This window comes from Oncorhynchus keta, unplaced genomic scaffold (assembly GCF_023373465.1).
Source record: "Oncorhynchus keta strain PuntledgeMale-10-30-2019 unplaced genomic scaffold, Oket_V2 Un_contig_963_pilon_pilon, whole genome shotgun sequence".
In the NCBI taxonomy this organism is placed as follows: Eukaryota; Metazoa; Chordata; class Actinopteri; order Salmoniformes; family Salmonidae; genus Oncorhynchus; species Oncorhynchus keta.
Genome location: NW_026290622.1, coordinates 440309 through 468244, shown reverse-complemented (window position 1 = coordinate 468244; position 27936 = coordinate 440309). Strand labels below are relative to the sequence as shown.

Genomic DNA, 27936 nt, shown 5'->3' with positions numbered 1-27936 from the left:
ACTAAACACCTGTAGGCGATTAGATTTCCAACTTTGCAATGAATCTGCAAATTAGATCATTCACAAATGTTCACATTTAAGATCGAATGGCCCGCCTGGGAGAGTGTCAAGAGTCATTCGTATCATTTAGGAAAAGTACGCACAATTTCGATCCATTTTGCCCCAAATGATTGAATGTCTTTCTTGTGTTAATTACGAAAGTAGGCTAGCTAGAACATGCCTTCAAGGTCATGGCTCATATAAAGTAGGTTAGATGCAGTATGGGGGAAACGTATGCTGCAAAGGTACAGACACGTTCGTGCTCATAATAATTGCTCTGCACGGTGGGGAATCCTGCGAAAGTCGAGAAGTACGGCAATTGGTCCGCTATATACAGCATCTCTCTATATTCTGCCGGAAAATCTGTTGTGAAGGTGAAGAGAGGCATCTGGCGCGTGGGAAGCATCGATTTATAACTTCTGATCACGAGCCGGTTCTTGGAAAAACGGGAGCCTGACTGCCTGTATAACCGTAATGAACAGCTCCAACTCAAAACTCAAGTTCAACTTTTGCCATGGGAACGTAGCCAAGTCAAACGGAGGACAGCGCATCCTTCTCCGAATATAAATATCACTGATGGGGCGATTTCAAGCCAACGACTTGTGACATATGTTGATAGACGTGGAAAACAACTGTTGAGGAGAAGCCGAGTATGAGGATGTATTTTCCTAACGTGGACTACAGGCACCTTGCTATAGTTTGCTTGCATCATAGACATATGTTGCAGTGCGCAAGAGGAGAGAGGAAGGTTATTTCGGGGTGCTGGTGCATTTGATGCCCAAGTGCCTCTATAGGAACCACCTGTAACTTTTACAAAATGGATACCTGTCGTTTTTATCGATGTGAAACAAACGTTTTAGAAGAGCATGATAACTTTTTAGGGGGCTAATAATAAGTTGGAATTTAGCCTAAAATATTAACTATTTTCGATATTAAACGTTTGCATCATTTATGTCAATCTAGACAAAATAAATCTAGCTTATCGAAAGAGAGCTACTAAGTTTATTTTATACAAGATTTTTCCCTCCCTGGGTTGAAGAAATCTCGTTGGCTCATATGGGACTGAGGCACTCGCGTTGCCTGCTCCTACGGAGAAAAATGGCGGAGCCGGACAATTCTGAGGTATGTCAGTTCGCTGGTAAATGATCCAAGGAGTGACATATGCTGGTCAAAATCTTTCGTTATATTGCTATAATCGATAATAATCAATTACTGATCGTTCTGTTTATTAATGTTTTAGTGTCTTTGTCAGTTTTGAAGTAATCGATATTGTATCGACTACTGGTGTCTGTAAAAAGCAATGCAGACACATGCAACGTTTAGTTGTTTTTGTAAATTGTTATGGCATATATCCCGTTAAAATATTACATTTGCAAAGAAATGCAATGCAGAAATGATCTGTAGTGGTTATCGTGTGCGCTGTCCTTGGTGCTGATTTCACTATGCATTCTGCACAATCTGTCGCATGGACTCCTGCTGCTCTGAAAACGGGTAGATGCGTACGTAACATTATGTAATCTAGCCTACCAAGTGACCTCTAATGCATTCTAAGTGTTTCACTGTATTTACAAATAACACATTTAGCAATGTAATGCTATAACAAATGGTTTTGAATCAAAGTGCACTGTATTGAAAGCGATTTGTTACTGCAAACAGATCCAGTCCTGTTGCTCTTCTCTGATAATGTTCAAGTGCCCTCTCTTCAAATACACCTACACTCACTTTTGTCTGTCCCTAATTCTCACTCTCTCTCTCTCTCTCTCTCTCTCTCTCTCTCTCTCTCTCTCTCTTCTCATCTCTCACTCTCCCATCTCTCTTTCCTCCCCACATTGTCCATCTTTATTTCTGTCTCTTCATTTGCTCTATCCCTACCCTCCTCTCTATCTTCATATTCCCTATTTCTCTCTGCCTCACCCCCTCCTCTCTCTTAGCGGCAGTGTACCATCACTACCCCCCAGTCGCAGTCCTTTCAGCCTGCCTCCTTGCCCAAACCTGTGCCAACTGTCCACCATGTGCCACACCCTCCACATACGCCCCATGTAGCGGCCCTTCCCACCTGCCCCGGGCGCGGCAAGATTGCAAAGCTGCTCAACCCGGAGGAAATGACATCACAGGACTACTACTTTGACTCCTACGCCCACTTTGGCATTCATGAGGTAGGTAGGGTACTCATACATGAGGTAGGTAGGGGACTCATACATGAAGTGGGTAGATGGGTAGGAGACTCATCCATCAGATAGGTAGGTAGGGGACTCATACATGAGGTAGGTAGGAGACTCACCCATGAGGTAGGTAGGTAGGTAGGAGACTCATCCATCAGATAGGTAGGTAGGTAGGTAGGTAGGTAGGTAGGTAGGTAGGTAGGTAGGTAGGTAGGTAGGATACTCATCCATGAGGTAGGTAGGAGACTCATCCATGAGATAGGTAGGTAGGATACTCATCCATGAGGTAGGTAGGTAGGATACTCATCCATGATGTAGGTAGGATACTCATCCACGAGGTAGGTAGGTAGAATACTCATCCATGAGGTAGGTAGGAGACTCATCCACGAGGTAGGTAGGTAGGATACTCATCCACGAGGTAGGTAGGTAGGATACTCACCCATGAGGTAGGTAGGTAGGATACTCACCCATGAGGTAGGTAGGTAGGATACTCATCCATGAGGTAGGTAGGATACTCATCCATGAGGTAGGTAGGTAGGATACTCATCCATGAGGTAGGTAGGTAGGATACTCATCCATGAGGTAGGTAGGTAGGATACTCATCCATGAGGTAGGTAGGATACTCATCCATGAGGTAGGTAGGTACTCATCCATGAGGTAGGTAGGTAGGATACTCATCCATGAGGTAGGTAGGTAGGATACTCATCCATGAGGTAGGTAGGATACTCATCCATGAGGTAGGTAGGTAGGATACTCATCCATGAGGTAGGTAGGTAGGATACTCATCCATGAGGTAGGTAGGTAGGATCATCCATGAGGTAGGTAGGTAGGATACTCATCCATGAGGTAGGTACTCATCCATGGTAGGAGACTCATCCATGAGGTAGGTAGGTAGGATACTCATCCATGAGGTAGGTAGGATATCCATGGGTAGGTAGGTAGGATACTCATCCATGAGGTAGGTAGGTAGGATACTCATCCATGAGGTAGGTAGGATAGGGTAGGTAGGTAGGATACTCATCCATGAGGTAGGTAGGTAGGATACTCATCCATGAGGTAGGTAGGATACTCATCCATGAGGTAGGTAGGTAGGATACTCATCCATGAGGTAGGTAGGTAGGATACTCATCCATGAGGTAGGTAGGATACTCATCCATGAGGTAGGTAGGTAGGATACTCATCCATGAGGTAGGTAGGATACTCATCCATGAGGTAGGTAGGTAGGATACTCATCCATGAGGTAGGTAGGTAGGATACTCATCCATGAGGTAGGTAGGTAGGATACTCATCCATGAGGTAGATATAGTGCCTTCAGAAAGTATTCACAACCTTTTACTTTTTCCAATTTTTGTTGTGTTACAAAGTGGGGTTAAAATGGATTACATTTGAGTTTTTTTGTCAACAATCCACATACTCTGTAATGTTCATTTAAAAAATAAAATAATAATAATAATAATAATAATTATACAAAATAAAATAAAATACTAATACATCTTGATTAGATACGTATACAACCCCCTAAGTCAGTACATGTTAGAATCACTTTTGTCAGTGATGACAGCTGTGAGTCATTCTGGGCAAGTCTCTAAGAGCTTTGCACACTTGAATTGTACAATATTTGCACATTATTCTTAAAATAATTCTTCAAGCTCTGTCAAATTGGATGTTGATCATTGCTAGACAGCCATTTTCAAGTTTTGCCATAGATTTTCAAGCCGATATAAGTCAAAACTGTAACTAGGCTACTCAGGAACATTCAATGTCGTCTTGGTAAGCAACTCCAGTGTATATTTGGCCTTGTGTTTTAGGTTATTTTCCTGCTGAAAGGTGAATTTGTCTCCCATTGTCTGTTGGAAAGCAGACTGAACATGTTTTCCTCTTCTTCCTTGCCAATGACAAGCATACCTATAACATGATGCAGCCACCAACATGCTTAAAAATATGAAGAGTGGTACTTAGTGATGGATTTGCCCCAAACATAACACTTTGTATTCAAAACATAAAGTTAATTTCTTTGACACATTTTTTTGCAGTTTTACTTTAGTGCCTTATTCGAACAGGATTCATGTTTCGGAATATTTTTATTATGTACAGGCTTCCTCCTTTTCACTCTGTCATTTAGGTTAGTATTGTGGAATAACTACACTGTTGTTGATCCATCCTCAATTTTCTCCTATCACAGCCATTACACTCTGTAACTGTTTTAAAGTCACTATTGGCCTCATGGTGAAATCCCTGTGTGGTTTCCTTCCTTTCTGGCAACTGAGTTATGAAGTCACTACTATCTTTGTAGTGACTGGGTGTATTGATACACCATCCAAAGCATAATCAATAACTTCACTGTGCTCAAAGGTGCCCTTCTTCACCAAACCAATAGGTGCCCTTCTTCACCAAACCAATAGGTGCCCTTCTTCACCAAACCAATAGGTGCCCTTCTTCACCAAACCAATAGGTGCCCTTCTTCACCAAACCAATAGGTGCCCTTCTTCACCAAACCAATAGGTGCCCTTCTTCACCAAACCAATAGGTGCCCTTCTTCACCAAACCAATAGGTGCCCTTCTTCACCAAACCAATAGGTGCCCTTCTTCACCAAACCAATAGGTGCCCTTCTTCACCAAACCAATAGGTGCCCTTCTTCACCAAACCAATAGGTGCCCTTCTTCACCAAACCAATAGGTGCCCTTCTTCACCAAACCAATAGGTGCCCTTCTTCACCAAACCAATAGGTGTCCTTCTTCACCAAACCAATAGGTGTCCTTCTTTGGGAGGCATTGGAAAACATCCCTGGTCTTTGTGGTTCAATGTGTGTTTGAAATTCACTGCTGGACTGAGGGATCTTACAGACAGGTATGTGTGGGGTTCAGAGATGAGGTAGTCGTTCAAATATCATCGTGTTAAACACTATTATTGCACACAGAGTCCATGTGTCACGTTCTGACCTTAGTTCCTTTATTTTGTCTTTGTTTTAGTATGGTCAAGGCGTAAGTTGGGGTGGGCAGTCTATGTTCCTTTTTCTATAATTTGGGATTTCTGTGTTTGGCCTGGTATGGTTCTCAATCAGAGGCAGCTGTCAATCGTTGTCCCTGATTGAGAACCATACTTAGGCAGCCTGGTTTCACTTTTGAGTTGTGGGTGATTCTTTTCTGTTCCGTGTTTTATTTCACCGTTCAGGACTGTTTCGTTTATCGTGTTTTGTTGTTTTGTTCGAGTATTCAATTTTCATTAAAAGGCATAATGAATACTTACCACGCTGCACCTTGGTCCTCCTCTCTTTCTCCCAACGACGAACGTTACACCATGCAATTAATACGTACATTATTATGTGACTTGTTAAGCAAATTTGTACTCCTGAACTTAGGCTTTCCATAACAAAGTGGTTGAATACTTATGCTCAAGACATTTCAACTTTTCATTTGTTATTCATTTGTACAAAATTCTAAACATGTAATTCCACGTTGACATTATGTGTGTGGGCCAGTGACCAAGAAAAGGCTGTAACAGAACAGAATGTGGAAAAAGTCAAGTGGTGTGAATATTTTCTGGAGGCTCTGTAGTTAGGAGACTCATGATGTTCCTACTGTCCTGCCTGTTGGGATGTTTTGTAAGCACTGTTGCCTCTGCTTGCTCTCTGGGGGTTTAGGCTTTACATGTTTTCGGATGTAGCTGCCAGCAAATTGAATTGATGGATTGCCAAGCAGACGTACAGACAGACTGACTGAACAACTAAGGAGCTGACTAATGGACAGACTGGTTTACATTCTGGTACCTGGCATGGATAAGGAAAGAGGACGGGGTATTGAAGTGTCAGACTCATACCCCAGAGATGATCTATTGAAGTGTCAGACTCATACCCCAGAGATTATCTATTGAAGTGTCAGACTCATACCCCAGAGATTATCTATTGAAGTGTCAGACTCATACCCCAGAGATGATCTATTGAAGTGTCAGACTCATACCCCAGACTCATACCCCAGAGATGATCTATTGAAGTGTCAGACTCATACCCCAGAGATGATCTATTGAAGTGTCAGACTCATACCCCAGAGATGATCTATTGAAGTGTCAGACTCATACCCCAGAGATGATCTATTGAAGTGTCAGACTCATACCCCAGAGGTGATCTATTGAAGTGTCAGACTCATAACCCAGAGATGATCTATTGAAGTGTCAGACTCATAACCCAGAGGTGATCTATTGAAGTGTCAGACTCATAACCCAGATAGTGATCTATTGAAGTGTCAGACTCATACCCCAGAGATGATCTATTGAAGTGTCAGACTCATAACCCAGAGATGATCTATTGAAGTGTCAGACTCATAACCCAGATAGTGATCTATTGAAGTGTCAGACTCATAACCCAGATAGTGATCTATTGAAGTGTCAGACTCATACCCCAGAGGTGATCTATTGAAGTGTCAGACTCATAACCCAGATAGTGATCTATTGAAGTGTCAGACTCATACCCCAGAGGTGATCTATTGAAGTGTCAGACTCATACCCCAGAGAGTGATCTATTGAAGTGTCAGACTCATACCCCAGAGGTGATCTATTGAAGTGTCAGACTCATAACCCAGATAGTGATCTATTGAAGTGTCAGACTCATACCCCAGAGGTGATCTTTGAAGTGTCAGACTCATAACCCAGAGGTGATCTATTGAAGTGTCAGACTCATACCCCAGAGTGATCTATTGAAGTGTCAACTCATACCCCAGATAGGTGATCTATTGAAGTGTCAGACTCATACCCCAGATAGTGATCCAAGTGTCAGACTCATAACCCCAGATGTGATCTATTGAAGTGTCAGACTCATACCCCAGATAGTGATCTATTGAAGTGTCAGACTCATAACCCCAGAGGTGATCTATTGAAGTGTCAGACTCATACCCCAGAGGTGATCTATTGAAGTTCAGACTCATAACCCAGATAGGTGATCTATTGAAGTGTCAGACTCATACCCCAGATAGTGATCTATTGAAGTGTCAGACTCATATCCCAGATACCTATTGAAGTGTCAGACTCATACCCCAGATAGTGATCTATTGAAGTGTCAGACTCATATCCCAGATAGTGATCTATTGAAGTGTCAGACTCAACCCCAGATAGTGATCTATTGAAGTGTCAGACTCATACCAAGAGATGATCTATTGAAGTGTCAGACTCATACCCCAGAGATGATCTATTGAAGTGTCAGACTCATACCCCAGATAGTGATCTATTGAAGTGTCAGAAACATAGATAGTGATCTATTGAAGTGTCAGACTCATACCCCAGATAGTGATCTATTGAAGTGTCAGACTCATAACCCCAGAGAGATGATCTATTGAAGTGTCAGACTCAACCCCAGATAGTGATCTATTGACTCATAAGAGGTGATCTATTGAAGTGTCAGACTCATAACCCAGAGATGATCTATTGAAGTGTCAGACTCATACCCCAGAAGTAGTCATAACCCCAGATCTATTGAAGTGTCAGTCATAACCCAGATTGATCTATTGAAGTGTCAGACTCAGACTCAGACTCATACCCCAGAGATGATCTATTGAAGTGTCAGACTCATAACCCAGAGATGATCTATTGAAGTGTCAGACTCATAACCCAGATAGTGATCTATTGAAGTGTCAGACTCATACCCCAGAGGTGATCTATTGAAGTGTCAGACTCATAACCCAGAGATGATCTATTGAAGTGTCAGACTCATAACCCAGATAGTGATCTATTGAAGTGTCAGACTCATAACCCAGATAGTGATCTATTGAAGTGTCAGACTCATAACCCAGAGATGATCTATTGAAGTGTCAGACTCATATCCCAGAGATGATCTATTGAAGTGTCAGACTCATACCCCAGATAGTGATCTATTGAAGTGTCAGACTCATACCCCAGAGATGATCTTTTCTGTTTGAAGTGTCAGACTCATAACCCCAGAGATGATCTATTGAAGTGTCAGACTCATAACCCCAGAGATGATCTATTGAAGTGTCAGACTCATAACCCAGAGATGATCTATTGAAGTGTCAGACTCATAACCCAGAGATGATCTATTGAAGTGTCAGACTCATACCCCAGAGATGATCTATTGAAGTGTCAGACTCATACCCCAGATAGTGATCTATTGAAGTGTCAGACTCATACCCCAGAGATGATCTATTGAAGTGTCAGACTCATAACCCAGATAGTGATCTATTGAAGTGTCAGACTCATAACCCAGAGATGATCTATTGAAGTGTCAGACTCATACCCCAGAGATGATCTATTGAAGTGTCAGACTCATAACCCAGAGATGATCTATTGAAGTGTCAGACTCATAACCCAGAGATGATCTATTGAAGTGTCAGACTCATATCCCAGATAGTGATCTATTGAAGTGTCAGACTCATACCCCAGAGATGATCTATTGAAGTGTCAGACTCATAACCCAGATATGATCTATTGAAGTGTCAGACTCATAAATTCTATTGAAGTGTCAGACTCATACCCCAGAGATGATCTATTGAAGTGTCAGACTCATACCCCAGAGATGATCTATTGAAGTGTCAGACTCATAACCCAGAGATGATCTATTGAAGTGTCAGACTCATAATGCTCAAGACATAACCCAGAGATGATCTATTGAAGTGTCAGACTCATAACCCCAGAGATGATCTATTGAAGTGTCAGACTCATACCCCAGAGATGATCTATTGAAGTGTCAGACTCATACCCCAGATAGTGATCCTTGACTGTCAGACTCATACCCCAGAGATGATCTATTGAAGTGTCAGACTCATAACCCAGATAGTGATCTATTGAAGTGTCAGACTCATAACCCAGAGATGATCTATTGAAGTGTCAGACTCATAACCCAGAGATGATCTATTGAAGTGTCAGACTCATACCCCAGAGATGATCTATTGAAGTGTCAGACTCATACCCCAGAGATGATCTATTGAAGTGTCAGACTCATACCCCAGAGATGATCTATTGAAGTGTCAGACTCATACCCCAGAGATGATCTATTGAAGTGTCAGACTCATACCCCAGAGATGATCTATTGAAGTGTCAGACTCATACCCCAGATAGTGATCTATTGAAGTGTCAGACTCATACCCCAGAGATGATCTATTGAAGTGTCAGACTCATACCCCAGAGTGATCTATTGAAGTGTCAGACTCATAACCCAGATAGTGATCTATTGAAGTGTCAGACTCATAACCCAGATATGATCTATTGAAGTGTCAGACTCATAACCCAGATAGTGATCTATTGAAGTGTCAGACTCATACCCCAGAGATGATCTATTGAAGTGTCAGACTCATAACCCAGAGATGATCTATTGAAGTGTCAGACTCATACCCCAGAGATGATCTATTGAAGTGTCAGACTCATACCCCAGAGATGATCTATTGAAGTGTCAGACTCATACCCCAGATAGTGATCTATTGAAGTGTCAGACTCATACCCCAGAGATGATCTATTGAAGTGTGATCTATTGATCTATTGAAGTGTCAGACTCATACCCCAGATAGTGATCTATTGAAGTGTCAGACTCATACCCCAGATAGTGATCTATTGAAGTGTCAGACTCATACCCCAGAGATGATCTATTGAAGTGTCAGACTCATACCCCAGAAGTGTCAGACTCATAACCCAGATAGTGATCTATTGAAGTGTCAGACTCATACCCCAGAGATGATCTATTGAAGTGTCAGACTCATACCCCAGAGATGATCTATTGAAGTGTCAGACTCATACCCCAGATAGTGATCTATTGAAGTGTCAGACTCATAACCCAGATAGTGATCTATTGAAGTGTCAGACTCATACCCCAGAGGTGATCTATTGAAGTGTCAGACTCATACCCCAGAGGTGATCTATTGAAGTGTCAGACTCATACCCCAGAGATGATCTATTGAAGTGTCAGACTCATACCCCAGAGATGATCTATTGAAGTGTCAGACTCATACCCCAGATAGTGATCTATTGAAGTGTCAGACTCATAACCCAGATAGTGATCTATTGAAGTGTCAGACTCATACCCCAGAGGTGATCTATTGAAGTGTCAGACTCATACCCCAGATAGTGATCTATTGAAGTGTCAGACTCATACCCCAGAGGTGATCTATTGAAGTGTCAGACTCATACCCCAGATAGTGATCTATTGAAGTGTCAGACTCATACCCCAGAGATGATCTATTGAAGTGTCAGACTCATACCCCAGATAGTGATCTATTGAAGTGTCAGACTCATACCCCAGAGATGATCTATTGAAGTGTCAGACTCATAACCCAGAGATGATCTATTGAAGTGTCAGACTCATAACCCAGATAGTGATCTATTGAAGTGTCAGACTCATACCCCAGAGGTGATCTATTGAAGTGTCAGACTCATACCCCAGATAGTGATCTATTGAAGTGTCAGACTCATACCCCAGATAGTGATCTATTGAAGTGTCAGACTCATAACCCAGATAGTGATCTATTGAAGTGTCAGACTCATACCCCAGATAGTGATCTATTGAAGTGTCAGACTCATACCCCAGAGATGATCTATTGAAGTGTCAGACTCATACCCCAGAGATGATCTATTGAAGTGTCAGACTCATAACCCAGATAGTGATCTATTGAAGTGTCAGACTCATACCCCAGATAGTGATCTATTGAAGTGTCAGACTCATACCCCAGAGATCTATTGAAGTGTCAGACTGATCTATTGAAGTGTCAGACTCATACCCCAGATGTGACTCTATTGAAGTGTCAGACTCATACCCCAGATAGTGATCTATTGAAGTGTCAGACTCATACCCCAGAGGTGATCTAGAAGTGTCAGACTCATCCCCAGATGATCTATTGAAGTGTCAGACTCATAACCCAGATAGTGATCTATTGAAGTGTCAGACTCATACCCCAGAGATGATCTATTGAAGTGTCAGACTCATACCCCAGAGATGATCTATTGAAGTGTCATCTATTGAAGTGTCAGACTCATACCCCAGAGATCTATTGAAGATCTAAGTGTCAGACTCATACCAGATAGTGATCTATTGATGTGAAGTGTCAGACTCATAACCCAGATAGTGATCTATTGAAGTGTCAGACTCATACCCCAGATAGTGATCTATTGAGTGATCAGACAGACTCATACCCCAGATAGTGATCTATTGAAGTGTCAGACTCATACCCCAGATAGTGATCTATTGAAGTGTCAGACTCATACCCCAGAGATGATCTATTGAAGTGTCAGACTCATACCCCAGATAGTGATCTATTGAAGTGTCAGACTCATACCCCAGATAGTGATCTATTGAAGTGTCAGACTCATACCCCAGATAGTGATCTATTGAAGTGTCAGACTCATACCCCAGATAGTGATCTATTGAAGTGTCAGACTCATACCCCAGATAGTGATCTATTGAAGTGTCAGACTCATACCCCAGAGATGATCTATTGAAGTGTCAGACTCATACCCCAAGTATCCTAAAAGAGAATGGGAACAACCAAAAATATGTTTCTATCGAGGTCCTTATTTAGCATGTGGGTCAGGTTACAGTCTGAATGCCAAGCAGACCCAAGAACAGAACTGCCCCCGATAAAATGTGTGAGTGTGTGTGCAGATAGATGGGTATCAGATAATCCCAGCAGGGTTTCGTTATAGACCTACCTCTATTTAAAGAGCCTGTGCCAGTGATGCGGCCTAAATACTGCCTCTGTCACTACGATCGTTTTCTATGAATAGAAATCCAGAAGCTGTCGTTTCTACATGTTTAAGAGGACATGCACTACGTCCCAAATGGCTCCATATTCACTATGTAGGGCACTTCTTTCAACCAGGACCCATAGGGATCTGGTGGAAAGTAGTACGCTATACAGTATGGTGACATTTGGGACACACACCTCCCACTTCTGAATTGTTCAGTGTAGCATATTCATTACGTCCTGTATGAGGACATTTATATACACATTTTCCACGCCCTGTTGATTCTCTCTTAGCCTGATATTAACCCAATGAGCCCCACCGTGTTGCCAGGGCGTTTTGGACATCTCAGCCCTTTTTAACATGGTGTGTTTGGGTTACAGACTTCTGGGCTGTACCATTGGATTTGTTCATTTCTTCTGCACCCATAGACACCATTTGTCTGTGTGATTAATGGGGGCTGCACTACAGCGGTGTTTTTGAGACAAGGGTGGATTCCGAAGGTGTCTGGGGACGGGTCTTTAATACAAAAATGTCTGTCAAGTCCGAATGGTCATAGGAAATCCCAGGACATACTGTCTGTAATACTATAATAAGCTCACATAGTTGATGTCACAAACTCCAAACAGTTGTTACTGACTAGGTAGGTATACATGTTTTCACAGACCTTAGTTTTTAAATGGACATTTGTCAATAAAACCCATGAATGCAACTGTTTAAGTCAAATTATGTTTTGTGTTCTACTTGTAGCCCTGGTTGTCCTGAAAATAAAATGGTAAAACACTTCATTGTGAGGCTGAATATGAGGGTTGGACATGCAGATAACTGAAAGTCAGATGAATGAAAAGCCCATCTTTGCTGGGATCTCGGGACTGATAGGGTTAAGTCTTTCTGAGCTTGACGTCCTCTGTGTATCATGTTTTTCCTGTCCCCATGACCTGACCAGGTAAAACTCCTGGACAAAGTCATTGTCACGGAGCTACAAAGTCTTGCACATTCTGGAAATCCTAACTTCCACATAAGTCAAATATTCACTTCGTCTCCCATTGACACCAATGCATGACTAAAGGCTGGATATTCCGCGATACTTCTGCGATAAGGTTTGAATCCAGTCCTAAGTGAAAATTCGACTTAAGTTAGGATTCAGCTCTCTGTGAGATTCCCAATCCCATCAACATTCCCATCTTGTTCCCTGTTGGACAGGAGATGCTGAAGGATGAAGTACGGACCCTGACCTATAGGAATGCCATGTACCACAACAAGCACATGTTCAAGGACAAGATAGTTCTGGACGTGGGCAGTGGGACAGGCATCCTGTCCATGTTCGCTGCCAACGCGGGCGCCAGGCACGTGTACGGGGTGAGTCCTTGTCCTGCTTTAAACACCAAACACCTTTTTCACACGGTTCATTTGCCAAATGTTGTTGAATGTTGCAGATAGACATTCCATGAATAGAGCTGATGTGATTCCTTAATTCTCCATGTGGAGAGGCATGTTCGTTCTACATAGCCGATTTCCATCTCAACATTCCAAAACATTGCGTCCTTCTGAACGCGCCCGTCTATGCATTTAACAGATGCCTGTTGGACACTATAGGGCCGAGCTGAAACATACCCTGCTGGTTTTTATATTTTCCTTTCACATTGTCCTTTTCCAGCATGGCACAAGCAGCCATGGTGGATGCGTAACCAGGCCAGCCCAGATCGGCATGGCCTGGCTCGGGTTGGCCCTGTAGTGTGAACCAGGCTGAGGAACAAATGGACTTGATGGTTGATATTCCACTGTCATACAGTCGTCTGATCTGTCTGTTGAGTTGAAGTGGATATAAATGATGTACAGTGGGGCAAAAAAGTATTTAGTCAGCCACCAATTGTGCAAGTTCTCCCACTTAAAAAGATGAGAGAGGCCTGTAAATTTCATCATAGGTACACTTCAACTATGACAGACAAAATGAGAACAAAAATCTAGAAAATCACATTGTAGGATTTTTAATGAATTTATTTGCAAATTATGGTGGAAAATAAGTATTTGGTCACCTACAAACAAGCAAGATTTCTGTCTCTCACAGACTAAATACTTTTTTGCCCCACTGTCCCCCACTTGGTGGATGTAGCGCTGACACTTGTTCACCCGCACAAACACATATACACACACACACACGCACACACACACACACACACACACACACACACACACACACACACACACACACACACACACACACACACACACACACACACACACACACACACACACACACACACACACACACAAAACCAGCACCTTGCTCCCGGTTCATGGTGTAAATTGTCATAACACTCTACTCTACCTTCATTAGCATCTTGGCTAAATCTTCTGAGATCCTGCCATGTAACTACACTAGTGTCGCCTCTGTAATGTAAACAAGCTAACACACATCAGAGGCACATCTCCAGGCTCTCATCCAGATGATCGCTAATGCAGAAGATCACATAGTCAATGTCTGCATCCCAAATGGTCTTATGAATCATATATAACACCAATGGAGGAGAGAGGGAAAAGATACAGCACATGGATAACATTTGTGATAAAGTGGAGATTGGATCGAGGATGAGTGGTAAAGCTGCATTGATTGCAGTGGGTGTCCTCATCAAACCTATGTTTGTTCCTTCTTGTTATGTTCCCCAGATTGAGTGTTCAAGTATATCAGAGTATTCTGAGAAGATCATCAAGTCCAACCACCTACACAATGGTAAGAGCTACACTACATACCAATCATGTATATAGATTCACACAGTGTAGCCGACATGGCTATGTCCTGTCAAAGTTACATGCTACAAGTTAACTAGTCAAGGGACAAGGATTTGGGGAGGATAAACTGAACTGTGTCTAAAGGCAACTTTTGATTCTATAACTGTGTCTAAAAGCAACTTCTGATTCTAGAACTGTGTCTAAAGGCAACTTCTGATTCTAGAACTGTGTCTAAAGGCAACTTCTGATTCTAGAACTGTGTCTAAAGGCAACTTCTGATTCTAGAACTGTTTCTAAAGGCAACTTGCAACCATAATATGCATAGTACACATATTAGGCCACTCATGTTCTGTGGATCCGTATTACTATATGGGTGCAGTGGGGGGAGACAGCTGGCTTACTGAGAGATAACATGATGTATTAACATTGATAAAGTATCAATTAGAGAGACAGAGAGAGAGACAGAAATAGAGAGAGAGGGAGAAAGAGAGAGAGGGAGAGAGAGAGAGAGAGAGAGATAAAGAGAGAAAGAGAGAGAGAGAGAGAGAGAGAGAGAGAGAGAGAGAGAGAGAGAGAGAGAGAGAGGGAGAAAGAGAGAGGGAGAAAGAGAGAGAGGGAGAGAGAGAGAGAGAGAGAGATAAAGAGAGAAAGAGAGAGAGAGAGAGAGAGAGAGAGGGAAAAAGAGAGAGAGTGAGAGGGAGGGGGAGAGGGAGAGATATTCAGACAGGCATCTTCACCCTGGACTCCGGCTGGCAGCTCTGTCTGGCAGCTCTCCTCTCAAACAAAACATCCCTTAACTGAGACATCAATCAGAATGAGCTGTATGTCACTGATCACCACTCTGAAATGTCACATTGATGGAACTCCACAGATGGACATCTAAATGAATGACCCAGATGACACTTGATCAATGTTATTCTAACATTTAGAATATATTTTTGTTGTAGTGGAGTGTTTGGTGTCGTGGAGAGCAGTGTTTAGTGTAGAGTAGTGTTTAGTGAGGTGGGGTGTTATGTTGTGTTGTGTACTGGAGTCTTTAATATAGTGGAGTCTTTAGTGTAGTGGAGTGTTTAGTGTAGCGGAGTGTTTAGTGTAGTGTAGTGTTTGGTGTACTGGAGTGTTTAGTGTAGTGGAGCATTTAGTGTAGCGGAGTGTTTAGTGTAGTGAGGTGTTTAGTGTAGTGTAGTGTTTAGTGTAGTGTAGTGTACTGTTTAGTGTCGTGGAGTGTTTAGTGTAGTGAAGTGTTTAGTGTAGTGTAGTGTAGTGTTTGGTGTACTGGAGTGTTTAGTGTAGTGGAGTGTTTAGTGTAGTGAAGTGTTTAGTGTAGTGAAGTGTTTAGTGTAGTGTAGTGTACTGTTTAGTGTCGTGGAGTGTTTAGTGTAGTGAAGTGTTTAGTGTAGTGTAGTGTAGTGTTTGGTGTACTGGAGTGTTTAGTGTAGTGGAGTGTTTAGTGTTGTGAAGTGTTTAGTGTAGTGAGGTGTTTAGTGTAGTGAAGTGTTTAGTGTAGTGTAGTGTACTGTTTAGTGTAGTAGAGTGTTTAGTGTAGTGGAGTGTTTAGTGGAGTGGAGTGTTTAGTGTAGTGGAGAGTTTATTGGAGTGGAGTGTTTAGTGTAGTGGAGAGTTTATTGGAGTGGAGTGTTTAGTGTAGTGGAGAGTTTAGTGTAGTGGAGTGTTTAGTGTAGTAGAGTGTTTAGTGTAGTGGAGTGTTTAGTGTAGTGTAGTGTTTAGTGTAGTGTAGTGTACTGTTTAGTGTAGTGGAGTGTTTAGTGTAGTGGAGTGTTTAGTGTAGTAGAGTGTTTAGTGTAGTGGAGTGTTTAGTGTAGTAGAGTGTTTAGTGTAGTGGAGTGTTTAGTGTAGTGGAGTGTTTAGTGTAGTGGAGTGTTTAGTGTAGTAGAGTGTTTAGTGTAGTGGAGTGTTTAGTGGAGTGGAGTGTTTAGTGGAGTGGAGTGTTTAGTGGAGTGGAGTGTTTAGTGTAGTAGAGTGTTTAGTGGAGTGGAGTGTTTAGTGGAGTGGAGTGTTTAGTGGAGTGGAGTGTTTAGTGGAGTGGAGTGTTTAGTGTAGTGGAGTGTTTAGTGTAGTAGAGTGTTTAGTGGAGTGGAGTGTTTAGTGTAGTGGAGTGTTTAGTGTAGTGGAGTGTTTAGTGTAGTGAAGTGTTTAGTGTAGTGGAGTGTTTAGTGTAGTGGAGTGTTTAGTGTAGTGGAGTGTTTAGTGTAGTGGAGTGTTTAGTGGAGTGGAGTGTTTAGTGTAGTAGAGTGTTTAGTGTAGTGGAGTGTTTAGTGGAGTGGAGTGTTTAGTGTAGTGGAGTGTTTAGTGTAGTGGGGTGTTTAGTGTAGTGGAGTGTTTAGTGTAGTGGAGTGTTTAGTGTAGTGGAGTGTTTAGTGTAGTGGAGTGTTTAGTGGAGTGGAGTGTTTAGTGTAGTAGAGTGTTTAGTGTAGTGGAGTGTTTAGTGGAGTGGAGTGTTTAGTGTAGTGGAGATTTTATTGGAGTGGAGTGTTTAGTGTAGTGGAGAGTTTATTGGAGTGGAGTGTTTAGTGTAGTGGAGAGTTTATTGGAGTGGAGTGTTTAGTGTAGTGGAGTGTTTATTGGAGTGGAGTGTTTAGTGTAGTGGAGTGTTTAGTGTAGTGGAGTGTTTAGTGTAGTGGAGTGTTTAGTGTAGTAGAATGTTTAGTGTAGTGGAGTGTTTAGTGTAGTGTAGTGTTTAGTGTAGTGTAGTGTACTGTTTAGTGTAGTGGAGTGTTTAGTGTAGTGGAGTGTTTAGTGTAGTGGAGTGTTTAGTGTAGTGGAGTGTTTAGTGTAGTAGAGTGTTTAGTGTAGTGGAGTGTTTAGTGTAGTGGAGTGTTTAGTGTAGTGGAGTGTTTAGTGTAGTAGAGTGTTTAGTGTAGTGGAGTGTTTAGTGGAGTGGAGTGTTTAGTGGAGTGGAGTGTTTAGTGGAGTGGAGTGTTTAGTGTAGTGGAGTGTTTAGTGGAGTGGAGTGTTTAGTGGAGTGGAGTGTTTAGTGGAGTGGAGTGTTTAGTGGAGTGGAGTGTTTAGTGTAGTGGAGTGTTTAGTGTATTAGAGTGTTTAGTGGAGTGGAGTGTTTAGTGGAGTGGAGTGTTTAGTGGAGTGGAGTGTTTAGTGGAGTGGAGTGTTTAGTGTAGTGGAGTGTGTGTTGTGAGTGACATTCTGTGTCCTGTCCTTCAGTCATCACTATCTTCAATGGGAAGGTGGAGGAGGTGGAACTGCCAGTGGAGAAAGTAGACATCATCATCTCAGAGTGGATGGGCTACTGTCTCTTCTACGAGTCTATGCTCAATACGGTCATCTTCGCCAGGGACAAATGGCTAGTAAGCGTGTGTGATTGTTTTTGTGTATGTGTATGGGTGTGTGTGTGAGAGAGAGAGAGGGGGGAGAGGGATAATAGAGGTGATAATAGATAGAGAGATAATACAGGTGTAGGGTCTTAATTTGGTCAGTCTTTTGTTGCTGAGACTTTTCTTCCACCACAGGAAATGCAGCTTTGAGCTTTGAAGATTTACATCAATTCAGTGAAAATCCACACTAACACATGGTTATATTAACAGTATTGCACTTTTCATGTAGCATATTTTTGTCCCGCTAATAGCCTACCCACCGATCAAGCAACGTTATGGACTAAACGTTCAAATCCTGTTGCTCTAGGATAATTGTTCTGTGACAATATAGATCAAATGAAGATCCTACACCTGAACATGCATGCATGTATGTGTGCAATGATGTGTGTGCATGTGTGTGTGCATGTACGTTTGTGCGTGTGTGTGCGAGTGTGTGTGTGTGTGCATCCACATATCGACAAAGGTCCTGCTTATAGCGCCCAGCGAGAGGACGATCTGGTTTCTAACCAGTGTTACTGCTTCAGGGTTTTAGACCGGGTATGAGCTAATGTTACATACAGGATGCCAGGTGTGCAGACAATGCATGTGACTGTAGGATGTCTCTATTCTCTATGAGGTGTATCTCAACTCAATTTATGTTGGTGTCTCCTCTCACATTCAGAAGCCTGGAGGACTGATGTTTCCTGACAGGGCTGCTCTGTATGTTGTGGCCATCGAGGACAGGCAGTACAAGGACTTCAAGATACACTGTGAGAACATCCTTCCGTCTCCGTTTCTTAGCTACTGTGTGTATACTGTATGTATGCTGGAGGTATCCTGTCCTCTCCCTCTTCCCTCTCTCCTCCAGCCTCTGGGTTGGACTAGACTACAGAGAGCTGTGCAGAGGAGGGATGGAGGGAAGAGAGGGAGAGCCTGTCTGCTCTGTTCAATTCAATTCAAGGGCTTTATTGGCATGGGAAACATGTGTTAACATTGCCAAAGCAAGTGAGGTAGACAACATACAAAGTGAATATATAAGGTGAAAAACAACAAAAATGAACAGTAAACATTACACATACAGAAGTTTCAAAACAGTAAAGACATTACAAATGTCATATTATATATATATATATATATATATATATATATATATATATATATATATATATATATATATATATATATATATATATATACAATGTACAAATAGTTAAAGGACACAAGATAAAATAAATAAGCATAAATATGGGTTGTATTTACAATGGTGTTTGTTCTTCACTGGTTGCCCTTTTCTCTTGGCAACAGGTCACAAATATTGCTGCTGTGATGGCACACTGTGGAATTTCACCCAGTAGATATGGGAGTTTTTCAAAATTGGATTTGTTTTCAAATTCTTTGTGGATCTGTGTGATCTGGGGGAAATATGTATCTCTAATATGGTGATACATTGGGCAGGAGGTTAGGAAGTGCAGCTCAGTTTCCACCTCATTTTGTGGGCAGTGAGCACATAGCCTGTCTTCTCTTGAGAGCCATGTCTGCCTACGGCGGCCTTTCTCAATAGCAAGGCTATGCTCACTGAGTCTGTACATAGTCAAAGCTTTCCTTAATTTTGGGTCAGTCACAGTGGTCAGGTATTCTGCCGCTGTGTACTCTCTGTGTAGGGCCAAATAGCATTCTAGTTTGCTCTGTTTTTTTGTTAATTCTTTCCAATGTTCTTTACCCGAACTGAAGTAGACCTATAATACAAGGCTGCCAGATGTAGTAGAAGAGTATTTAAGGCCCCTGTCTCTCACTAGAGGAACACCAGATAGACATACTAAGGGAGCCAACATTTTTGGCAATTGTGAAGCTGTGAGTCTGTGTGATGACCACCACTGAGAGAGAGAGAGAGAGAGTCTGTGTGATGACCCCCACTTAGAGAGAGAAAGAGAGAGAGAGAGAGAGTCTGTGTGAAAACCACCACTTAGAGAGAGAGATAGAGAGAGCGTCTGTGTGATGACCACCACTGAGAGAGAGTCTGTGTGATGACCACCACTTAGAGAGAGAGAGAGTCTGTGTGATGACCACCACTGAGAGAGAGAGAGAGAGAGGGCGTGTGATGACCACCACTTAGAGAGAGAGAGAGTGTGTGAGACCACCACTGAGAGAGAGAGAGAGTCTGTGTGATGACCACCACTGAGAGAGAGAGAGAGGCTGTGTGATGACCACCACTTAGAGAGAGAGAGAGGCTGTGTGATTACCACCACTGAGAGAGAGAGAGAGAGAGAGAGAGGCTGTGTGATGACCACCACTTAGAGAGAGAGAGAGGCTGTGTGATGACCACCACTGAGAGAGTGAGAGAGAGAGTCTGTGTGATGGCCACCACTTAGAGAGAGAGGCTGTGTGATGACCAACACTTAGAGAGAGAGGCTGTGTGATGACCAACACTTAGAGAGAGAGGCTGTGTGATGACCAACACTTAGAGAGAGAGGCTGTGTGATGACCAACACTTCAGACACAGAGTGTACCAGATTTGCTCATATCTGAGTGTGTGTGTGTGTGTGTGTGTGTGTGTGTGTGTGTGTGTGTGTGTGTGTGTGTGTGTGTGTGTGTGTGTGTGTGTGTGTGTGTGTGTGTGTGTGTGTGTGTGTGTGTGTGTGTGTGTGTGTGTGTGCGTGCGTGCGTGCGTGTGTGTGTTTGTATTCAGGGTGGGAGAACGTGTACGGTTTTGACATGACCTGCATCCGTAACGTGGCCATGAGAGAGCCCCTGGTGGACGTGGTGGACCCCAAACAGGTGGTGACCAACTCCTGCCTAGTCAAGGTCAGTGTGTGTGTGTGTGTATATGTGTGTGTGTGTGTGTGATTTACTGCATGAATCCAGACAGACTTAAAAAATTACTTTCCAAAATTGAAGTGTCACAGAGAGACGACCAGCGAAGAATTATGATGAGCCCTCAATGGGTTCCGTGTCCCTGTCTGTGATTTGCATGTCAATGAATGTGTCTAGACTGTGTGTTTCTAGACTGTACAGACTTCACAGTGGGACCCATGCCAGCCACCATATCTGAGCTATAAATAGGACTGGCACTCCCGGGTCTGTGTGACACATTGGGATTTAACACTGCTGTCCTGTCCTGTCAAATGATGGCCTGTCTGTCCTGTCCAATGACGGCCTGTCTGTCCTGTCCAATGACGGCCTGTCTGTCCTGTCCAATGACGGCCTGTCTGTCCTGTCCAATGACGGCCTGTCTGTCCTGTCCAATGACGGCCTGTCTGTCCTGTCCAATGACGGCCTGTCTGTCCTGTCCGATGTCACATCAATCATCCAAAAGAGAGGCATGATATGAGATGCTGTGTGAATTATCTTCAGGAGGAAAGTATTTGATGCTGAGAGGTGCCATGCTTTCTAGGGCGTATGAATGAAAGGATGGATGGATGAATTGAACAGATGAAGGAATTAATTAATAAAACAGATGATTGACTCACTGACTGACTGGATTGAATACATGAATGAATAAATGAATGAATGAATGAATGAATGAATGAATAAATATATTGGGTGGAATTGAATGAAATAAAGAGTAGAACACAAACATGGAAGGAGAGGTTAGTCAGGTAGTCAGGTAGTCAGGTAGTCAGGTTAGTCAGGTAGTCAGGTAGTCAGGTAGTCAGGTAGTCAGGTTAGTCAGGTAGTCAGGTTAGTCAGGTAGTCAGGTAGTCAGGTAGTCAGGTTAGTCAGGTAGTCAGGTAGTCAGGTTAGTCAGGTAGTCAGGTAGTCAGGTAGTCAGGTAGTCAGGTTAGTCAGGTAGTCAGGTTAGTCAGGTAGTCAGGTAGTCAGGTAGTCAGGTTAGTCAGGTAGTCAGGTTAGTCAGGTAGTCAGGTTAGTCAGGTAGTCAGGTAGTCAGGTTAGTCAGGTAGTCAGGTAGTCAGGTTAGTCAGGTAGTCAGGTAGTCAGGTAGTCAGGTAGTCAGGTAGTCAGGTAGTCAGGTAGTCAGGTTAGTCAGGTAGTCAGGTAGTCAGGTTAGTCAGGTAGTCAGGTAGTCAGGTTAGTCAGGTAGTCAGGTAGTCAGGTAGTCAGGTAGTCAGGTAGTCAGGTAGTCAGGTAGTCAGGTTAGTCAGGTAGTCAGGTAGTCAGGTAGTCAGGTAGTCAGGTTAGTCAGGTAGTCAGGTAGTCAGGTAGTCAGGTTAGTCAGGTAGTCAGGTAGTCAGGTTAGTCAGGTAGTCAGGTAGTCAGGTTAGTCAGGTAGTCAGGTAGTCAGGTAGTCAGGTAGTCAGGTTAGTCAGGTAGTCAGGTAGTCAGGTAGTCAGGTAGTCAGGTTAGTCAGGTGGTCAGGTAGTCAGGTAGTCAGGTTAGTCAGGTAGTCAGGTAGTCAGGTAGTGGGGGGGGAAAAGCACTGGATCAGAAAGCATGTCTTGAAACTTCTCAACAATCTAATATCATCCCATAGATAATGAGGTTGAAGGGCAGAATGGAGCCAACCACGTGTGTTTGAGAGATGTGCATTTGTCTGACAGTGCTTTTATGTATGAGGGAGTGATAGATGTAAGGAGAGAGAGATTGAGAGGGATATGTTGAAATAGAGGAGAAAGGAGAAGTGTATGTGTGTGTGTGAGAGAGAGATATCTTTCTTCCGATGCATGTCATCCTGTACCGTATTTCCCTTGTAACCTATGACCCAGGAAGTGGACATCTACACGGTGAAGCCTGAGGACCTGTCTTTCACCACGGCCTTCTGCCTGCAGATCCAGAGGAACGACTATGTCCACGCCATGGTCACCTACTTCAACATCGAGTTCACCAAGTGTCATAAGAAGACTGGCTTCTCTACCGGTTAGACCTCACCACACACACATGGGTTGTGTTCATTTGGCACCAAGAGTCAGAAAACAGACTGAAACAGGGAAGAACTACCTGAACTAGTCCAATAAGAAAGACCTACTTTTATTTTCCATTGCAAAAATGTTTTGTTACTAATGAACATACCCCACGATGTGACCACATTCAAGTACACTAAACACTAGGTCCTTTGAAATGAGGTGTATGACAATATAAGTTACATATCTTCCACACAAGCCACTTGTGTTGTTAAAAGCTCTGGAACCTGAAGGCACTAGAGATATTTTACAGGGAGAGAACCACCGTGTTCAGTTTCTGTGTCCTGTCCAGGTTATGCAACAATGAAAAGTTGTCATTTCAAACATACATCAATCATTTTGTGTAAATCAGTCAATTGTAGCACTTGTACAAATAAGCCAGGGTGAAAAACTGTTCTCATACCTGTAGTTGTGGAGATTCTTGTCTTCAGCAATGATCCTTTGGTTTTGTTTGGAAGATTGTGGAAGCACAGCACATTTTTTGCATGTTTAATTCATCAAGGTTTTGACAAGGGGAGGGTGATATTATTGTGAGGTGTAGGTTTGAGGCTGATGATCAAAAGGTACTGCTAGACATAAAAGCATGAAGTAATAACATACTTTGCTGTTTCCTATAATGACAAGTTGACTTGGGTTCTCAGCTCTTGACCCCCTCTAGTGGTGTGAAGTGGAACAGCACAGGCTAAAAATACATACCAATGGTACTTTTTCTGTCTCCCTCTCCGTCTGATTATTTCACTCTCCACCATCTCTGTGAAGATCTCAATTGCATACTCATCGCGTCCTCTCTCCTCTCAAAACCCTTTGGAGGATAAGTCAGAGGGGAGGGACCTCTGGCTTTCTTATCCAATGGGTGATGAGAAGGATACGAGGAGAGAGGACGCAATATGTATGCAATTGAGATCTCCCCTATGTCTCTCAATACCGTATTCATTTTCTCCTAATCCTCTCTCCATCTCTGCCTCCTCCTCCTCTCTCTTGTCCCCCTCCTCCTATGCCTCCCCCTCTCTTCCATCTCCCCCTCCTCCTCTCTTGTTCCCCTACTCCTATTCCTCCCTCTCTCTTTCATCTCCTCCTCCTCCTCTCTTGTTCCCCTCCTCCTATTCCCCCCTTTCTTCCATCTCCCCCTCCTCCTCTCTTGTTCCCCTCCTCCTATTCCTCCCTCTCTCTTTCATCTCCTCCTCTCTTGTTCCCCTCCTCCTATTCCCCCCCTTTCTTCCATCTCCCCCTCCTCCTCTCTTGTTCCCCTCTCCTATTCCTCCCTCTCTCTTTCATCTCCTCCCCCTCCTCTCTTGTTCCCCTCCTCCTATTCCTCCCTCTCTCTTTCATCTCCTCCTCCTTCTCTCTTGTTCCCCTCCTCCTATTCCTCCCTCTCTCTTTCATCTCCTCCTCCTCCTCTCTTGTTCCCCTCCTCCTATTCCTCCCCCTCTCTTCTATCTCCCCCTCCCCCTCCTCCCTCTTGTTCCCCTCTTCGTATTCCTCCCCCTCTCTTCCATCTCCCCCACCTCTCTTGTTCCCCTCCTCATATTCCTCCCCCTCTCTTCCATCTCCCCCTCCTCCCCTCTTGTTCCCCTCTTCCTATTCCTCCCCCTCTCTTCCATCTCCCCCACCACTCTTGTTCCCCTCCTCTATTCCTCCCCTCTCTTCCATCTCCCTCTCCTCTCTTCTTCCCCTCCTGCTATTCCTCCCCCTCTCTTCCATCTCCCCCTCCTCTCTTGTTCCCCTCCTCCTAATTCTCCCCCTCTCTCCCATCTCCCCCTCTTCCTCTCTTCTTCCCCTCCTGCTATTCCTCCCCCTCTCTTCCATCTCCCTCTCCTCTCTTGTTCCCCTCCTGCTATTCCTCCCCCTCTCTTCCATCTCCCTCTCCTCTCTTGTTCCCCTCCTCCAAATTCTCCCCCTCTCTCCCATCTCCCCCTCTTCCTCTCTTCTTCCCCTCCTGCTATTCCTCCCCCTCTCTTCCATCTCCCCCTCCTCTCTTGTTCCCCTCCTCCTAATTCTCCCCCTCTCTCCCATGTCCAGCTCCTGACGCCGCCAGTACCCACTGGAAGCAGACAGTGTTTTACCTGGAGGACTACCTGACTGTGAGGAAGGGAGAGGAGATACTGGGCAGCATCGCAGTCAAGCCCAATGATAAGAACGTGGTGAGAATAGAGCTACGCTGTATTAGAACTGCAGCTGACTCCAGGCCAGCATAGAATAAATGCTGTTTTAAAAAAATACATTCTAGATGGATTTTTCCTATAGATGTCAAGATGTCAAGTCTTTAACATGATCTATGAATATGTCTTTCTAAGAGTGAAGCCCTACATGAGTATTAGCTCAGATGCTGCAGAACCTCCATCCTATTGCTGTACCACCCACTGACTTTAACTGTTAAAACTCTACAAATGCATCCTCCCTTCTTCCCTTATTTGAAGTATTCACGGATTGGAGAGGGTTGGATTGGTGAAAGTAGTACAGTGGGAAACTTGCAGTCACTTATCCAACCTTATATACAGCTGTAGTTTACATACACTTAGGTTGGAGTCATTAAATCTCATTTTTCAACCAATCCACAAATGTCGTGTTAACAAACTATAGTTTTGGCAAGTCTGTTAAGACATCTACTTTGTGTATGACACAAGTAATTTTTCCAACAATTGTTTACAGACAGATTATTTCACTCATAGTTCACTGTATCACAATTCCAGTGGGTCAGAAGTTTACATACACTAAGTTGACTGTGCCTTTAAACAGCTTGTAAAATTCCAGAAAATTATGTCATGGTTTAGAAGCTTCTGATAGGCTGATTGACATCAATTGACTCAATTGGAGGTGTACCTGTGGATGTATTTCAAGGTCTACCTTCAAACAGTGCCTCGTTGCCTGACATCATGGGAAAATCAAAAGAAATCAGCCAAGACCTCAGAAAAAAATTGGAGTCCTCCACAAGTCTGGTTCATCCTTGGGAGCAATTTCCAAATGCCTGAAGGTACCATGTTCATCTGTACACACATTAGTATGCAAGTATAAACACCATGGGACCACGCAGCCGTCATACCGCTCAGGAAGGAGACGCGTTCTGTCTCCTAGAGATGAACGTACTTTGGTGCGAAAAGTGCAAATCAATCCCAGAACAACAGCAAAGGACCTTGTGAAGATGCTGGAGGAAACAGGCACAAAAGTATCTATAGCCACAGTAAAACGAGTCCTATATCGACATAACCTGAAAGGCCGCTCAGCAAGGAAGAAGCCACTGCTCCAAAACCGCCATAAAAAGGCCAGATTACGGTTTGCAACTGCACATGGGGACAAAGATCGTACTTTTTGGAGAAATGTCCTCTGGTTTGATGAAACAAAAATAGAACTGTTTGGCGATAATGACCATCGTTATGTTTGGAGGAAAAAGGGGGACGCTTGCAAGCCGAAGAACACCATCCCAACCGTGAAGCACGGGGGTGGTAGCATCATGTTGTGGGGATGCTTTGCTGCAGGAGGGACTGGTGCACTTCACAAAATAGATTGCATCCTGAAGGAGGAAAATTATGTGGATATATTGAAGCAACATCTCAAGACATCAGTCAGGAAGTTAAAACTTGGTCACAAATGGGTCTTCCAAATGGACAATGACCCCAAGCATACTTCCAAAGTTGTGGCAAAATGGCTTAAGGACAACAAAGTCAAGGTATTGGAGTGGCCATCACAAAGCCCTGACCTCAATCCTATAGAATATTTGTGGGCAGAACTGAAAAATTGTGTGCGAGCAAGAAGTAATACAAACCTGACTCTGTTCCACCAGCTCTGTCAGGAGGAATGGGCCAAAATTCACCCAACTTATTGTGGGAAGCTTATGTGACCCAAGTTAAACGATTTAAAGGCAAAGCTTCCAAATACTAACATCTGACCCACTAGGAATGTGATGAAATAAATAAAAGCTCAAATATATCATTCTACTATTATTCTGACATTTCACATTCTTAAAATAAAATGGTGATCCTAACTTACCAAAAACAGGGAATTTTTATTAGGATAAAATGTCAGGAATTGTGAAAAACTGAGTTTAAATGTATTTGGCTGAGGTGTATGTAAACTTCCAACTTCAACTGTAGGTCAGTGACTACTTTAAATGGAGGGAGGAAAGAAGGATGTCTTTTCAAAGCATTCAAAAGGGCTAAATATCCCTACTGTTGTGTCCATCTCAAATACCCTTTTCCCACTACTAAGCCAAGCCGTACTGTGCTGGCCTGGTTACACTTCCATAGTTACTGAAATTGTAGGAGGCCAATGTGAAAAGAAAATACCAGAGGCAGCACCTCTGGTTGGGGTCGACACGATACTGTCAAATGGTTATAGGTGGACTGAAGAGTCTTCTCTTGTATTCCAGCGGGACCTGGAGTTCACCTTGGAGTTGGACTTTAAAGGACAGCTGTGTGATGCGGCCATTTCCCACGACTACAAGATGCGCTAGCTGACCAGCAAAGGGCGATATCCCCCTCCTTGAGAGGGAGGGCACAGGCTCTCCAACAGGCCCTCTTATTGGTCCGAGGGGGACACGATACGCATCTGATTGGATGACAGCGCTCCAGCACCTAAGTGATGTCATAAAAACAAGCCATTTCGAAGCAATAGCGCCATCACCTGCCACATTTTTAAAGCTGCCCTGAGAATGTAATATCCCTGATGAACTTGATTAGTTATTTTTTTAAGGTTGAGTTTCAGTGTTATCAGTACTAGAGCTAAAGGAGTTATAGGGATTTTAGATGCCAGTCCAGAGGCACTTTAAGGACAAACTCTGAGCATGTCTTTTATCAAGGAAAACAGACAGACTACACCTCTGTTTTACAGCTGTCTTTCAAAGTTCAACAAATGCAGAACCTAAGAGTTTAACAGGAAAGTCATTCAGTGTTTGTTCAAGTTAGTTATATTTTGTTGGTATTCAGTACTGGTAAGTTATTTGCATGTTTAGCTTTTTGTTCTTGGTTGATTTCAGGTATCATGATTTGATCATTTGAGATATTCACAATTGCTAATGGAACATGTTTAATGATAGAAACCTTTGAGAAATGTCTTGTCTTCCATCTCCAGCTGGAAGTTATTTTGCCATTGTGATTTTGGGGTGTGGTGTAGGAGTGATGAACAAATAAACAACAATTACTTAGAATTGTTGAGAA

The 27936-nt window shown here is 43.2% G+C and overlaps 1 protein-coding gene and 2 long non-coding RNA genes across 4 annotated transcripts; all 3 read left to right on the top strand.

Moving 5' to 3' along the window:
• Positions 1-230: 230 nt before the first annotated feature.
• On the top strand, positions 231-27926 carry LOC118379537 (protein arginine N-methyltransferase 8-B-like). Of its 2 annotated transcripts, none has more exons than XM_052512996.1 (10): positions 231-1161; positions 1971-2195; positions 13075-13230; positions 14539-14602; positions 17782-17924; positions 18616-18700; positions 20617-20732; positions 22592-22742; positions 24806-24927; positions 27150-27926. In XM_052512996.1, the coding sequence occupies exons 1-10, from the start codon at positions 1096-1098 to the stop codon at positions 27231-27233; spliced, it is 1212 nt and encodes a 403-aa protein (XP_052368956.1). In that variant the 5' UTR covers positions 231-1095; the 3' UTR covers positions 27234-27926. The 2 variants fall into 2 exon arrangements, with proteins under 2 accessions (XP_052368956.1, XP_052368955.1); XM_052512995.1 differs by having other exon boundaries at positions 234-1161; positions 18613-18700.
• On the top strand, positions 2470-3367 carry LOC127927146 (uncharacterized). The gene is made up of 3 exons (XR_008126367.1): positions 2470-2763; positions 2871-2974; positions 3214-3367. It is a non-coding gene; the product is annotated as an uncharacterized LOC127927146 (long non-coding RNA).
• On the top strand, positions 21546-21837 carry LOC127927147 (uncharacterized). The gene is made up of 3 exons (XR_008126368.1): positions 21546-21600; positions 21667-21699; positions 21775-21837. It is a non-coding gene; the product is annotated as an uncharacterized LOC127927147 (long non-coding RNA).
• Positions 27927-27936: the final 10 nt, after the last annotated feature.